The 14,941-nt window shown below is 55.9% G+C and overlaps 1 protein-coding gene across 5 annotated transcripts in view; it reads left to right on the top strand.

The window, feature by feature from the left end:
* Positions 1-14,941, top strand: part of LDB3 (LIM domain binding 3) — a 69,049-nt gene that overhangs the window by 7,310 nt on the left and 46,798 nt on the right. For 3 of the 5 annotated variants that reach the window (XM_055119602.1, XM_055119603.1, XM_004607418.2), the window contains exons 3-6: positions 4,777-4,928; positions 5,429-5,504; positions 12,353-12,375; positions 13,490-13,693. In XM_055119602.1, the coding sequence (XP_054975577.1) occupies positions 4,777-4,928; positions 5,429-5,504; positions 12,353-12,375; positions 13,490-13,693 (455 nt within the window). Of the gene's footprint in view, positions 1-4,776; positions 4,929-5,428; positions 5,505-7,040; positions 7,409-12,352; positions 12,376-13,489; positions 13,694-14,941 lie in introns of all 5 variants that reach the window. The other 2 variants (XM_004607414.2, XM_004607417.2) reach the window with 1 other exon arrangement.

The following is a 14,941-nucleotide window of genomic DNA, read 5'->3' as shown; positions in this document are numbered from 1 at the left end:
GTTTGATCTCCAGTACTGTCTGGTCCCTCCGGCATAGAACTGGGAGTAATCTCTGAACACTGGTGGGTGTATTCCCCAAACCCAAACCCAAACCAAACAAGACAAACCAAAACATCTGCAAGAAAAGCTTTTCCTCACGGATGACTTGCATGCACAGGATAGGTAGTATCCTTAGCATACCACTGCACAAAACAAAACAAAGCAAAACAAACAAACAAACAAAAAATGGTAAAATAATCTAGGGTTTTGCAGTGCCCGGGATAGTAAAGCCGTGGCCTCATGCAGGCAGGCCAAGCACTCTACCACAGAGATAGATCCCTGGCCAAAAAGATTCTTTCTGATGACCGGAAGATTAGAAGAAGATAGAAAAAAAAAAAAAAGACACATTCAGGGCCAGAAAGATAGTGCAGCAGTGAGTAGAACCCCTGACTTGCAGGCAGCTGGCCTGGATTCAATCCCTGGTACCCATATGGTTTCCTAAGTACCCAAGTACTACCAGGAGTGATTCCTGAGAGCCTAGTCAGAAGTAACCCCTGAACATTCTTGGGTGTGGCCCCCAAACCAAAAAACAAAGAACAAATAAAAGAAAGAAAGAAGGAAGGAAGGAAAGAAATAAAAAGAAAGAGGAAAGAAAGATTCCTAGGCTTTAGCTGCTTTGGGTCTATTCTGGGACAAGGAAAGCAGGAAAGAGAGTGGCAGCAAGTAAGAGTTACCTGGTGGGGCTGGAGCAATAGCACAGCTGGTAGGGCGTTTGCCTTGCATGCGGCAGAACTGAGTTCGACTCCTAGCATCCCATATGGTCCCCTGAGCACAGCCAGGGGTGATTCGTGAGTACAGAGCCAGGAGTAACCCTCGTGCACCGCCAGGTGTGACCCAAAAAGCAAAAAAAAAAAAAAAAAAAAAGAGTTACCTGGGGCCATCAAGCCTGGACTTCTCCTTTCTGAGGCCTGGATTCCAGGCCAGGGTCTGAGTGGGGCCCCCTTCTGCCAGCATGTCACAGGCCACGCAGTGGGGGACGGGGGGCGGGGAAGGGAATCTGATGGCCCTGGGACTGCCCCGGGTGAATCCTCCTTAGGGTCCTTGTTTTCATCCTGCTCCCCTCTACAGGGACTTGGGCAGAGCTAGGAATGTGCCTCCTTACCTTGAAATGAATCACAACACCTCTAAGTCCCCAGACCTTATGGTCTGGGGCCCTGTTCAAGGCAGCTGAGCCTGATGGACAGGTCCAGGGGCTGACAGGAACATCTGGGGGGAGTTTGGCCCCTGACAAGGCTGAGCTCTTCCCGGGGGACAGGACCCCTGTGCTTGGGGTCTAAGAACAGGACCATGCCTGTGGCTAAGAGGGGGTCAGACAGGGCCAGGCAAAAGCAAAGCATGAGACCAGCGAAAGGCCTGTGTCTAGGGGACAAATCTGTCCCCAGGACAGCTCCAAAGGGAGTATATTCCAGATGTTTCCACAATTTGTCTTAACTCACCTGGCCCCGTCTTTGCTGGATGTCATTCTGGTGTCCTTGTCATCATCTATCTCTTCCTCCGTTTCCCCACAGCAGCCCTGCCCTTCTCTAGGGGGCCTGGGGCTGCCCCACTACCTGCTCCCTACTGCAGGTGCCGGTCCCCTTCTCTAGAGATGATGAGAAGTATCTGGGGGTGCTCTGCCTGGGACAGCCCAGCCAACAGTCCTCCGGGGAAGCAGAGGCATTGCATAAACACCCCAAATGGAAGAATACAGGTGTCTGTGACTTTTTGAAATTAAGCAGAGTGATGGGGGCGAGGTGGAGAGAGGCAGGGACACAGCAGGTGGAGTTTGGTTTTCTTTGTGGGGGAGGGGAAGTGTGAATGAAATGCTTAATGTAGAAGTCTGTTTTCTGTTTGGTTAAAGATGTTTGCAATAACTGTCAGGGTTGCACAGGCCTGAGTGTGAAGCAGCTCAGTCAGGCCTCTGGAGGCCCCTCCTCCTGGGAAGCATTTTCTTTGTCATCTTTTGTGTTGTTCCACCCCTGAAATCCAAGGAAACCACCTACATTTGTTATTAGTGGGAGTGCCTAAGGGTCATGGTGGGGGGGATAAAAATGATGCGTAAGGCCGGAGAGATAGTACAGCAAGTAGGGCGCTTGCTTTGCATGCAGCCAACCTGGATTTGATCCGTTGCATTCGATACGGTCCCCCGAGCACAGCCAATGGGCCAATGGTGATTCCTGAGTGCAGAGCCAAGAGTAAGCCCTGAGCACAGCTGGGTGTGCCCCACCTCCCCCAAAACATGCTCATTTGAAGGAGCACGAAGTAGTTCTAAGCTGCCTTTCTAGGAGCCCGAAGAGTGGGCTGGACTCTGCAAACCAGATGATGGGACTTCTTGGCAGTTTGGGGGTTTGTTTCTCGAATGTTCTTGCTTTGGCTTAGCAGACTCGGGGGTGGGGATGTTGCTTTGGGTCTCAGAAGGCATCATAGCTCTGGGGGCTCGGATGGCGGGTCTGTGGCAGTCGGCAAGGATGCTCCTGGGTCAGTACTTATCCCTGGTTATTCATCACAGATGGCTCCTGGGTCCGCCATGGCACCCATCTGGGAATGTGCTGGAGGCTGAGCCAGCGGGTGTCCCGGGGGATGGGAATTCCCTGCGAGGAGCCTGGCAGGAGATGTCTGTCCAGGTTCGGGAGCCCAGGGCCTGGCCAAAGGCCCACCCGGGCTTGGCACCCAGGTCTGGGATTTCCCCCAGTACTCTTTGGGCTCTTTCTAGGATGGTCCCCAGGCCTTGGCTAGGAGTTGCCTCCTGTCAGTGAGACACTGGCCTTGTCCTTGGGACCTAGCCAGAAGGGTGACTGGGATATGCCCAGAGGAGCCGGGAGGGAGGGCTGTTGGGTGTGTTGGGTGGAAGATTCCATCACAGTGGCTACTTGATGGGGTGCCCCCAGAGGCTTTCCTTTCCCTGATGCTCCTGGGAGGGGCCCACATGGCATGGGGTTGGGGGTTCCACACTTGATATTCCAGGGTAAGGTCATAAAGTATCAAGGTGTCAGAGGAGCTATGGGAGACAGAATCTCCCCAACACTCCATGAGACATCTTCAGGGGTGGGGCTGCATCACTCTGCTTGTCTTGTCAATGGGTGTGTAGGGGGGGCATCTATCAAGTCTCTCAAGCTCTTTTAGGTGATGCGACTAAGTCTTCCCAAAGTTTGCATTTCATGTGCTATCATTGTAGACAGGTGTTCCAGGCACAGAGACTTTGGCCTCGTGCATGTCACTAGGCTTTAGGTCGAGATAGTTGGAGCATGTGAGGCTTTCCTGGTATTGTGGGGGACGCAGGAGAGAGGGCGATCCATGGCGTTGTGGGCTCACACAGAGGGACGGGCTCCAAGACTTAAATCCATGGGGTCACGAAGACACAAGATTTGGGAACTGGGTCTCATACTGACACGCCCCTGCCTGGAGGAATGGAGCCACCCCTGAGCTGGGCTGAGCTGAGCTGAGATGGGCCCCCATGCACGTCAGCTGCCAGGGTGACGGCTCCGGGCCCTCGAGCACTCAGCACTTGCACTTGAATTGGGGAGAGGCCCTTTGTTCTGTCTGCTGAGTCGGCAGCCCCTTGGAAAGGGGCGGAGCCTTGCATCTCCCTCCCCTGGGAGCCTGGAAAGTGCTCCCTGGGATTTCAGGGTGTGGGAAACATAGTAGGTGAGGATGTAAGGGACCCAAAGTAAAAAAGGTCAGCACAAGCCCTCCCCCCCAACACACTTGAAGAGGTCCAGTAACAGGAGTTGCCTCACACACACAATCCAGAGTGCTAGATTCTTTTTTTTTTTTTTTTTTTTTTTTTTTTGCTTTTTGGGTCACACCCGGCAATGCACAGGGGTTACTCCTGGCTTTGCACTCAGGAATTACTCCTGGCGGTGCTCAGGGGACCATATGGGATGCTGAGATTCGAACCCGGGTTGGCAGCAAGCAAGGCAAACGCCCTACCCGCTATGCTATCACTCCAGCCCCTAGATTCCTTTTTTTTTTAATCCTTATTTTTTAATTTTTTCTTTTGAGTTTATTATTTTTAGAGCACTGCTGGAGCAATAGCACAGCAGGTAGGGTGTTTGCCTTGCACGCCGCCGACCCGAGTTCGATTCCTCCGTCCCTCTTGGAGAGCCCAGCAAGCTACCGAGAGTATCTCGCCCACATGGCAGAGCCTGACAAGCTACCCGTGGCGTATTTGATATGCCAAAAACAGTAACAACAAGTCTCACAATGGAGACGTTACTGGTGCCTGCTCGAGCAAATCGATGGACAACGGGACGACAGTGTGACAGTGCAGTGCTAGAGCACTACAGAGCTGTTCATGATTGGATTTCAGTCACACAGAGTTCCAACAGCCATCCCTCCACCAGTGCACATTTCCCAGCACCGGTGTCCCCAGTTTCCCTCCCATCGCCCCCACCCCCGCCCCAGAGCGCTCTATTCTTTAGTCTAGCTGTGACTGCGGAGCCGAGTCCTCCTCAGCTAAGGGCTTGGCTGTCCTCGTTTGGGTCCTCCAGTCACCCAACATGCAGGGCAAGCGGGAGGTGAATGGTCGCTAGGTTGAACGTGCTTTGCTGCCAGTCCAAAGGCTGCACTCAGGGCCAGAGCACCGGGAAGTGGGGCTGCTGGGGGCCAGCTGGGGAGCCGAGCTCGGTTGGCCATGGGTACTGGTTGTTGTGAGTAAAATTCGAAGCGGCAGCCAGCCTCCATTGGCTGCTCCCAGGCCCCTCTGTGGACCAGCCCGTCCTCCTCATGTTCACCCCGTTTATCTGCTTCTCTCCCCAGATCACTCCAGGCAGCAAGGCAGCCCAGTCGCAGCTTAGCCAGGGTGACATGGTGGTGGCGATTGACGGTGTCAACACGGACACCATGACCCACTTGGAGGCCCAGAACAAGATCAAATCTGCCAGCTACAACCTGAGCCTCACCCTGCAAAAGTAGGTGGGAGCTCTCCGGAGCGGGGGTGGGTGGGCCGTGTTAGGGGGGCCTTAGGGGCCTAAGGGCCACCCTCCAGCAGCAGGTCCATGGTCCCAGGCCTATGGGATGGGATGATGCAGGGAAGCCAGGACAGTCCCTGAACCAGAGGAAGGACCATGCCCAAACGGCTGTGTCCTTGCCACGTTGCTGCCTCATTTTCCTGATGAGAGGGGGCACAGGGCTGTGGGTGTTGGGTCTGGAAGCCAGGGTCTTCCGTTTCTACCTGCCCAGCTTTCAGTGACCTGGCAGAAGAGCTCTGGCTGTGTCATGCCCCAGCGTCTTGAGTTTTTCTGTCCTGGTCTTGTCCAGGGCCTTCCTGGAGTCCCTCAGGCAGTGGGGTGTTCAGTGGGCCTGGGACTGGCCCTCGGGCCTGGTCCCCCCACTCTGCTCTATTCCTCTGACACCAGTCCTGGTCCCAGGGGCAACTGTCCTCATGCAGTTCTAATTCTGCTTTCTCTAGGTCCAAGCGTCCCGTCCCCATCTCAACGGCGCCGCCCCCCATGCAGTCCCCTCTGCCGGTGATCCCCCACCAGAAGGTAGGTGCCAGTTGCCAGCTGCAGGCTCCACTCAGCTGTGGTCCATGGATTCAGGCCCCTGTCTCCTGCATAGACCCTGGCTGGCACAATCAATGCCATCTGTCCCATCCTGCTGCTGCCAACCCCGGGCAGGTGGGTCAGGCCTTCGAGACCCCATGAAATCTGTAACAGTGGAGCTGCTTGTCATGGCAGCCACTAGGGGCCTTGTATCTGGGCCAGCAGGAGACGTGCTTAGGCAACGACTGTCTCAGGAGAGGAGTCAGTCAGGCGGGGACAAGAGTCCAGAAAGCTGTGACCCTCATCCTCTAGAGGGAGGAAGAGGAAGGGGGAGATGGTTGTGAGAGCTGGCCACAGGCAGGGAGGGGCCTCTGACTGAGGACCCCTCCCCTGACCACCCCTGGGCCACCCACCCAGGTACTAGGAGTGGCCCGGAGAAGGCACGGGGGACAGCGGCAAGCCTGGCCACAATTCTGGCCACACACCCACAACCCTTTCCCAGCCCTCTAAACACCTCAGCCCTGGTGGTTCAAGGCACTTGACCTGAAGCAAGGGAGACCCACCCCCACCTATTTTTTTTTTCTTTTTGGGTCACATCTGGCAATGCACAGGGGTTACTCCTGGTTCCGTACTCAGGAATCACCCCTTGAGGTGCTCAGGGGACCATATGGGATGCTAGGAATCGAACCCGGGTCGGCTGCATGAAAGGCAAATGCCCTACCCGCTGTACTATTGCTCCAGCCCCACCCCCTACCTTGTTAAGGGACTCCACCCCCCTCCCCGCATGTTATCACACTGAGCCCTGCCTGTCCACGGGCAGTGAGCGATGGGCCGAGGGAGAGCAGAGGGGGAGAGGCTGGGGTGGGGCTGGGCTGGGTGACAGGAGACGGGCAGAGAGCTACTTGTCAGCTCCTGGGCCGGAGCAATAGTAGAACAGCAGGGCACGTACCGTTCCTGGGGTTCCATTCTCAGCACCATGTACGGTCCCTCGGGCACTGCCGGCCAGCGGTGAGTCCTGAGCTCAGAGCCAGGAGTCACCCCTGAGCACAGCCAGGTGTGGCACCCAAACAAAACCCAAACAAACAAGCAAACCCCCCAATGCCCTCTTTCCTCAGTTTCCCCTAATGCCCCTCTGCCTGTTCTCTGCCAGTAGGGCCTGGAGGGGGGCAGCTTAGTGTGGAGTCAGAGGCAGGGCTGTCCCGGCTCCGCTCAGGGACAAGCCTGGAGTGCAGATGAGCTCACCCCCTCCCAGGAACCTCCTCCCGCCCTCTGGCCTCGCAGGCAGGCTGGCTCAGCTTGGCTTTCTATGCGGGGCTTTGCCTTTTGTGCAGGTGGATGCCGGCCTCGGACCCAAGAGTGGCCTGACCCGCTCTTCCTGACTAAACCTTTCCCTTCCAGGCGCCCCCGTCGGGCCCCTCCTGGGCCCTGTGCCACGGGCAGCAGGCTGACCTCACTTTCAGACCCACCCCAGGGCTCGGACGCTGGCGGCCTCTAACTCCTCTTTTCTCTCTCCCCTGCATGGTGCCTACCTTTGGCCAGGACCCTACTCTGGACGCGAACGGCAGCCTGATGGCGCCCAGCCCCGACCCCGAGACGGGCGCCAGCCCGGGCAACCTCGGCACCCTGGAGCTCGGGCCGAACCTTAGCTCCTCCTTCTCCCAGACCTCCGGCTTCTCTTCATACACGGAGGCCTCTGAACATGGGCCTCCTCGGGGCAGCCCAGGGGCCACGAGCAGCCCAGAAGGGGCCTCGGACACACACAGCCCGAAAGGGCCCCTGGGCCCCAGGCAGCCAAGGCAGTATAACAACCCCATTGGCCTGTACTCGGCAGAGACCCTGAGGGAGATGGCTCAGATGTATCAGATGAGCCTCCGAGGGAAGGCCTCGGGTGTCGGACTCCTAGGAGGGTAGGTAACCGTGCACAGTTCTGCTCTGTGCAGGCGGGCTGGGCTGCGTGGGTCCTCAGTGCTCAAGTGCCCAGAGCCAGGAGCTGACTTCCGGCCAGCCAGCCAGCCAGTCAGCCAGCCGAGGGGTGCAGAAACTAAAAACAGTGATTCTGGTGACATTTACCAAGAGTCAGGAGTATCATGGCTTTACCACACTTTGAATTATGTGCTGGATTCTGCACCAGGGGAAACTAAGGCTAAGAGAGTTTAAGGACCGGAGGCCCAGCTGCTAAATGGCCTGATGCCAGAGACTTTGACTCCCTAAACAACTCTGCCCAGGACAGGACAAAGCCACAGGAGCTTCAGAGCAAGGCTGGTCTCTATTCCCCTTGGGAGCCCTCCGGCAGGAGCAGAGAAGGCGAGTTCTCCAGGCCTAGAAGTAGTCTGGGAAGGCTGCTTGGAGGAAGGAGCTCCTGAGCTGGATGCAGAGAGATTTGGAAACAGTGGCAAGGGAGGGGCTTGCAGACAGGTCTGGGCAGGGAGCACCCGCAGGACACTAGGAGTAGGACCCACCCACTCTCTCTACCCACTACCCCCAGCCCACAACTTGAGATCTAGCTGGTGAGACTCAAGAGTTGAAAGAATTTGGAGTTGATAGGCTGGAGAGATAAAACAGGGATTTAAGTGCTTGCGTGGCACATGGTCGGCTTCAGTTCAATCACTGGCACTGAATAGGGTCCCCTGAGGTGATTCTTGAGCACAGAGTCAGGAAGAGCCCTTGAGTACCCTGGGTGTGGCTCAAAAACAAAACAAAACAAAACAAAACGGAGCCTGGAGTGGAGGTGTCATGAAGGTATCAAGGATCAAGGGGAGGCTATGAGGCAATGTCTGTCTGTTGTGTGCATTGGTCCGTGGGCCTGCGTGCTAGAGAGTGCAGGCCGGGTCCAAGCAACATGGCCCTGTGGGGAGAAGCCCTCCTCTGTGCATGGGCCTGCCTTGGGAAGACGGGGAGGGCTGAAGGACTGAGCCCGAGCTTGGCACCGAGCACCCTTGATATGTGTATGCACTCACCACTTGGTACTTGCTACTGTCCTCCTCGCCCGAAGTCATAGAGCTGGTACCTCATGCACCGTGTCACCGTGCCCACATCCTTCCTTCATCTGTTATTGAAGTCTCAGGGCCCCCCTGACCGCCCCCCCTCCCCAGCTTGCTGCTGCCCTGGCCCTGTCTAGGGTCTTGAGTGAGGTGAGCCTCGAGCAAGCCAAGGTTTAACACCTAGTGCAAGGTGGCAAAGCCATCTATGTAGGCCTTTTCCGGGGAGGAACTTCTGCCAGCATGAGTGGAAAGTGGCAGGGTAGAGACAGCTGTCAGGCAGGGATGCAAGCCTCTGAGAGTCCCACCTGCAGCCATGGGAATGCCAGTGAGTCCCCAGTCGAGGCGAGGCCCAACTACTAGTCCACAGGCATTATCTTTTTTTATTTTTGCTTTTTGGGTCACACCTGGCAATGCACAGGGGTTACTCCTGGCTCTGCACTCAGGAATTACTCCTGGCAGTGCTCAGGGGACCATAAGGGATGCTGGGAATCGAACCCGGGTTGGCCGTGTGCAAGGCAAACGCCCTACCCGCTGTGCTATCACTCCAGCCCCCTCAGACATTATCTTAACAACTCTCTCAGCACCTTTCGAGGTGGGCCTTGTCTCTTCCGCTTTACCACAGCAGAACAGAATCTCAGCGAGAGTGAGTCATGGCCCAAGGTCACACAGCTAGTGGTTTATGAGGGGCGCGGACTCCCTTCTGCACAGAGAGCCCACCTGCCGCCTTCCCTTGACTTCCAAGGTGCCCTCCTGTGGGCACGGACTTCACAGAGCCTGACAGCTGCTAAGCAACTGGCTGATGCTCAGGGCTGTGGGCACAGTAGTCTCCAAGGATAGAAGAGGCCTCGGGGAGGAAGGGGGAAGGGCAGGCACTTCACCTAAAATGAAGGCAGTGCAGTGGTTAAGGCTTGCCTTGCATGCAGCCAACCTCAGTTTGTCTCCTGGCACTGCTTGCTCCCTGAGCACAGCCGGGGCCTACTTATAGCCACAGAGCTGAGAGCAGCCCCCTGAACATGGCTGGGTATGGCCGGATATGGTCCAGCCCCTTTCTGCCCCCCCAAAAAACCATAAAGACAGAGGCCAGGAATGCAAGTAGGACACTTGTTTTTTGTGTGTGAAGCTCTGAGTTTGCCCCCAGCCCCCCCCCTCAAAAAAAACCTAGGAATGTAAGTAAAATGTGATCTGCTGTAGCTGAGAAATGGCAGTGGGTCTAGGGCGGGGGTTTGGGGGTAACTGTCTGAGCACCCCCGCTGGGCTGAGACCCATTTCCCCCCCCCCCACCACCCCGACCTACACCTGCACCACGTGTCTAACTGCTCACAGCCAACAGGAAGGCAAATGCTGGCCTGCCATTAATAAGCCTGGAGGGTCTTACACTCAGGATTCTGTCTAGTCTGCATGACCCATCTGGATGAGGGGCACCACCTTCCCAATTTTATGAATGAGGAAACTGAGGCTGAGACAGCTGGATCATTTGTTCAAATTAGGAAGAGGAAGACCAAGAAGATTCTTCCGGGGTAAGGGCTGAGTGCATGTGTGGTGTACAGGAGGCCTGAGTTCCATCTCCAGCACCACATGGTCCCCTGAGCATTACCACGTGTTTCTCTCCACGCCACACCCCCACCTCACAAATTTTTTTTTAATTATTTTTTTGCTTTTGGGGGTCACATCCAGTGATGCACAGGGGTTACTCCTGGCTCTACACTCAGGAATTACTCCTGGCGGTGCTCAGGGGACCATATGGGATGCTGGGAATCAAACCTGCATCGGCTGCGTGCAAGGCAAATGCCCTACCCGTTGGGCTATTGCTCCAGTCCCACAAGTTTTATTTTTAAATTTTAATTTAATTAATTTATTTTTTGGTGTTTGAGCCACATCCAACAATGCTCAGGGGTTACTCAGTAATTACTCCTGATAGTGCTCGGGGGACCATAGAGAATGTCCAGGGATCAAATCCGGGTAGGCTGCACCCTACCTACCTGCTGTCCTATGTAGGTATTCCAGCCCCTCCCCCACAATTAAAAAATACATATTTTTAGAAATTACTTTTCTAAGGGCCATATTCAGCGGTGCTGGGTGGGCTAGTGGGTAGGGCCATTCCCAGTGGTGCTCTGGCACAGTGACCCTCAAATCCTGAGGTACTGGGGGACCACCAGGCTAAAGCCAGCGATGTTGGGGACCTGGCTGTGCTAGATATCAAACTCAGGGATTCTCCTGTGCCCTACCATTTGAGTCAAACCATTGCCCACAGTCAAGATTTTAACCTTCTTCTAACTGGCTCCAAAAGGAAGCACTTTCCTGTATTGTCTCTTTCTCTCTGGGTAGTTTACAATGTACTTCTTTGGCTAATCTTGGGTGGAAGGGGGAGGAGTGGGTGGGTAGAGGTGCGGTTGGATTTTCTCAGCCCCTCTGTTTCTTGTTCTCTTTGGGTCTGGCCTGGCCCTGTAGGGACATCCCTGAGCACCCCCCAGGCCAGTAGGTGGGAGGGCCTCTGGGCAGGTCTTAGATCTCTGGCTCCCCCCACCCCGCAGCTAGCTCCCCTCAAAGCCCTTGGGCCACAGGCAGCCCAGCCCCCAGGTTGTCTGACAAGCTCAGCTACAACAGGAACCAGTGCCAAAAAAGGTGGTGGTTGCCTGGCACAGGAGAGCAGAGACTGACCCTAGGGTTCAACACTGCCCTTTACATGGACACTAGGCTGGTTCAGCCAGTCAACCCCGCAGCTGTCAGCACCCTCCAAAAATGGAGAAGGAATGGAAGATCTGTGCCAGCCCTTTCCTAATATAGCTCGGCTGGCGGCTATTTTGAGCCTCTAAGGACAGAGGGAACGTTATCAGCTTGGAGAGTGTTGGATTTGGGACTGAGCACCAGCACTTGGGGCTGGGGGCACGGGAGGGGCGGGGGGTGGTGTCCTGGCTTTGTTCTGGTGGCCCAGGGTCAGAGCCTGGCTTAGTCAGATCTGGGAAAGTGGCAGTTAGGGCCCAGGGCCACTACCTCGGCATTCTTTGCCCCTCGGGGTCCTGATCAAGCTGTGAGGAGGCCGCCACTGCTTTTCGGGGAGAATACTGCTGGCACTGCTTCCCCCAGGAGCTGGTGCTCCTGGACACTCTCAGGCATGAGGGCTGTGTGTGTGTGTATGTGTGTGTGTGTGTGTGCACGCGCGTAAGGGATCCCAGGGGGGTCTTTGAGGGGGGGAGCAACTAGGCTGCCTGGGCTGGGTGCTCCCTTATAATAAGCGTCTGGCCCACACTTCTCGAGTGCCTCCCTACTCCTTCATCCAGCCTCTGGGCCTTGAAGAGTAATGGTAGGGACAAGCAGAGACCCGGCACACTTGTGTCCCAGGAGTGGTCTGGGTCACCTACCCGCTTCGGGAGAGAGCGATCTTGGGAGATGCCAGTGACACTGTGACACAGACACCCAGCGACTCCTGTTCAGAGAGCACATGGAGTTAAACAGAGGCGAGTCCGGCCTGGCGGTGGCACCATAAAGGCCCGGCCTGCAGCTGCAGCTTCCTCTCCCGGGGTCTACGGCCAGGCTGCGTCGTGGGGGTTCAAGTTCATAGTATGTGCGCGCAGGTGAAGATGCACAAGAAAACTTCTTTCCTGACTTTGGGTCCCGGGATCTCACAAAGGGAATCGCTGCCATCAGCTTCTCACACCCAAACCGTGGTCCTGACTTCAGCTCTTCCCCTCCACCCCCCCCACCCTATCTCTGGACCCCCCTTGCCCAGTTGCGTGCCTGTCCTGGCTGGCTCTGCCTCGGCAGTTGGCCAGTCTGGGGCTGGTCCCCGAGCGCCCACAGTCCCCTCCACCTGCCTCTGCAGAAGCCTGACTCTGACAGCTCTGTCTTTGCTCTTTCTCTTCTCCCCCCCAGGTGGTAGCCAACTCTCCAGCCAAGTTAGTATCCGAGGAAAGCATGTGTGTGTGCGCTTGCGTGCCGAGCCCAGCATGCATCCGCGCGGCTGTCTGGGCAGTGTGTGTCTGCGCCGGCATGTGTTCGTTCCTGTGTGCATGGGAGCAATGGGGTGCATTTGTGTCCCCCCCACCTCCGAGTGCGCCTGCATGGGTGTGAAGCTGCAAGGATGGAGTGGCGCGGGGGCGGGAGGGGTGCGGGGGGGGGTGGCTGTGTCAGTTGCGCCTGCCTGGTCGGGTTGGGGTGCAGGTCCTGCTCTTTCAGAAGCCAAACGGGTTCTGGAGGGTGGGTGTCTGTGTCCGGGAGCGTGAACTACGCCAGGCTCAGTGTTTGCCTGAAGACTGCTGTGGGGGGGAGGGCGTGGGAGAGGGGTTGCGCCTGACCTTGTCTTTGACTGGGGAGCTTGCCTGCTAATTGGATGGGGGAAAGCCCTGAATGGGGAGCACCAAGTGGGCACACAACAACTCGCATTTGGGGGAGATTGGGCAGCCTGAACCCTGCTTTGAAAGAAGAAACACGTGCACTCAAGTGGCCGGAGAAGCCGAGAGCCGGTGTCCGCCAGCTGGGCCTCTTCTCAGAGAAACCTTCAGAATCCCCCTCGGTGGACAGGGAGGGGCCCAGGGCGCTGCTTCTCACCTTTGGGCCATCCTGGACTCTGCTTGGGCTGTGGATGCCGCTTACATGTGGCCCAGCTTCTGTCCCGTTTGACCCCCCACTCCCCAGCTGGTCTTTGTCTCTGCTTCCTCGCTGCTGCTGCGTGGTGAGAGCTTTCAATGCCTGGCGAGCCCCTGCTGAACCCAGGAGGGAGCAAGGCTGAGCTGGGCACCCAGAGAGCCATCTGGGGTGGCCAGCAAGGCCTGGGCAGCAAAGAGGAAAACACCTTTGCGGGGGGTGTGGGGCATTATTATTTTTCCCGCCGTCCTGCAGTCCAGGTGGGGGGAGAGGGAGGGGTTCTGTGTAGCCTCTCTGGGGTCAGGCTCTGAGACATCTCTTTTGACACGTCCACACCGCCTGCCCTGGTCTTGGCCCACAATGTAATGCCACCTGTTGCCTTCCTTTTCTCCTTCCACCCCCATCCTGCACCCGCCCTTCCCCCAGCGCGGACTACCAGGAACGCTTCAACCCCAACGCCCTGAAGGACTCAGCCCTGTCGACCCACAAGCCCATCGAGGTGAAAGGGCTGGGCGGCAAGGCCACCATCATCCACGCACAGTACAATACGCCCATCAGCATGTACTCGCAGGACGCCATCATGGACGCCATTGCCGGCCAGGCCCAGGCCCAGGGCAGTGACTTCAGTGGGTAAGCGCTGGAGGCCAAGCCCATCGGAGACTTCTGGCTACTTTCTTTCCTCGCCCCGGGCTGCCGGGGGCTCAGCTCACAGCTTTGCCCAGGGCCCTCCGGAGCACATGATGCTCTCTCTCCAGACCCAACCGCAGGGTCCCTTTTAGAAGGGTGGAGAAACGCAGAACCCAGCACGTTCTCTAAGTGCATTTCCCCTGGCTCCATGGCAATGGAGCTGGCTCAGAACGTGATTTCCTCAGGAGGAACCCTGACGGTCAGCATGCCTCCTGGCTACCCTGTCTCCTCACAGTGAAGCCAGCTGTTACCTGGCGGTAGGGGAGATGGTACATGCTTCCAAAGGCAGTTCAAACAGGACTGGGTTTCTCGCTTGGGAATCAGCCTCGAGACCAGTCATTTGCCTTCGATTGTCAGCTGGATTCTTCAAGTCCTCGGGAGCACCCCGACTTGGGCAGCTCTTGTTTGCTCCCAGGGAAGCCCAATGGTGGTGAGATTTAGGACATCCTTGGTTCCTGGAATTTCCGTTATTGAAGTGGAGAAACCTGAGGGCTGAGTAGGGAGAATTGCTGAAAATCTAGAATGAAACTGCTAATGGTGCAGGTATTAATGGGGTTCTCTCTCTTCCTTGCAGTCTATGTCCCTCATTCTGTCTGTCTCCATCTCTTTCTGTGTCCCGTCTTTCTTTCTTTCTTTCTTTCTTTCTTTCTTTCTTTCTTTCTTTCTTTCTTTCTTTCTTTCTTTCTTTCTTTCTTTCTTTCTTTCTTTCTTTCTTTCTTTCTTTCTTTCTTTTCTTCCTTCCTTCCTTCCTTCCTTCCTTCCTTCCTTCCTTCCTTCCTTCCTTCCTTCCTTCCTTCCTTCTTTCCTTCCTTCCTTCCTTCCTTCCTTCCTTTCTTTCTTTCTTCCTTTCTTTCTTTCTCTCTTTCTCTCTTTCTTTCTCTTGCTGTCTTCATTTCTCTCTTTCTTTCTTCATCTCTTTGTGTGTCCCCTTCTGTCTCTGATCACCCTTCCTTTCACACACACTCACAGCCTCTGTTTCTACTTGAGGATATCTCTAATGTTTCAGAGAACAGCATTAGTGACTTTCAGAACCGACTCGGGAGCTTCTTGGGAGCCTCTTGTCCCTGTCAGGATCTCCAACCAAGAAATCTTAAAATGATGATTATACTTCTTTTCTGAAACTTAAAATGAAACCAAACAAAAACAAAACCCAAAACACTGCAGCTGGGTAAAGGGGCTTACAAAATCCCA

This window comes from Sorex araneus, chromosome 11 (genome assembly GCF_027595985.1).
Source record: "Sorex araneus isolate mSorAra2 chromosome 11, mSorAra2.pri, whole genome shotgun sequence".
NCBI lineage: Eukaryota > Metazoa > Chordata > Mammalia > Eulipotyphla > Soricidae > Sorex > Sorex araneus.
This window is presented reverse-complemented; position numbering and strand designations above follow the sequence as displayed.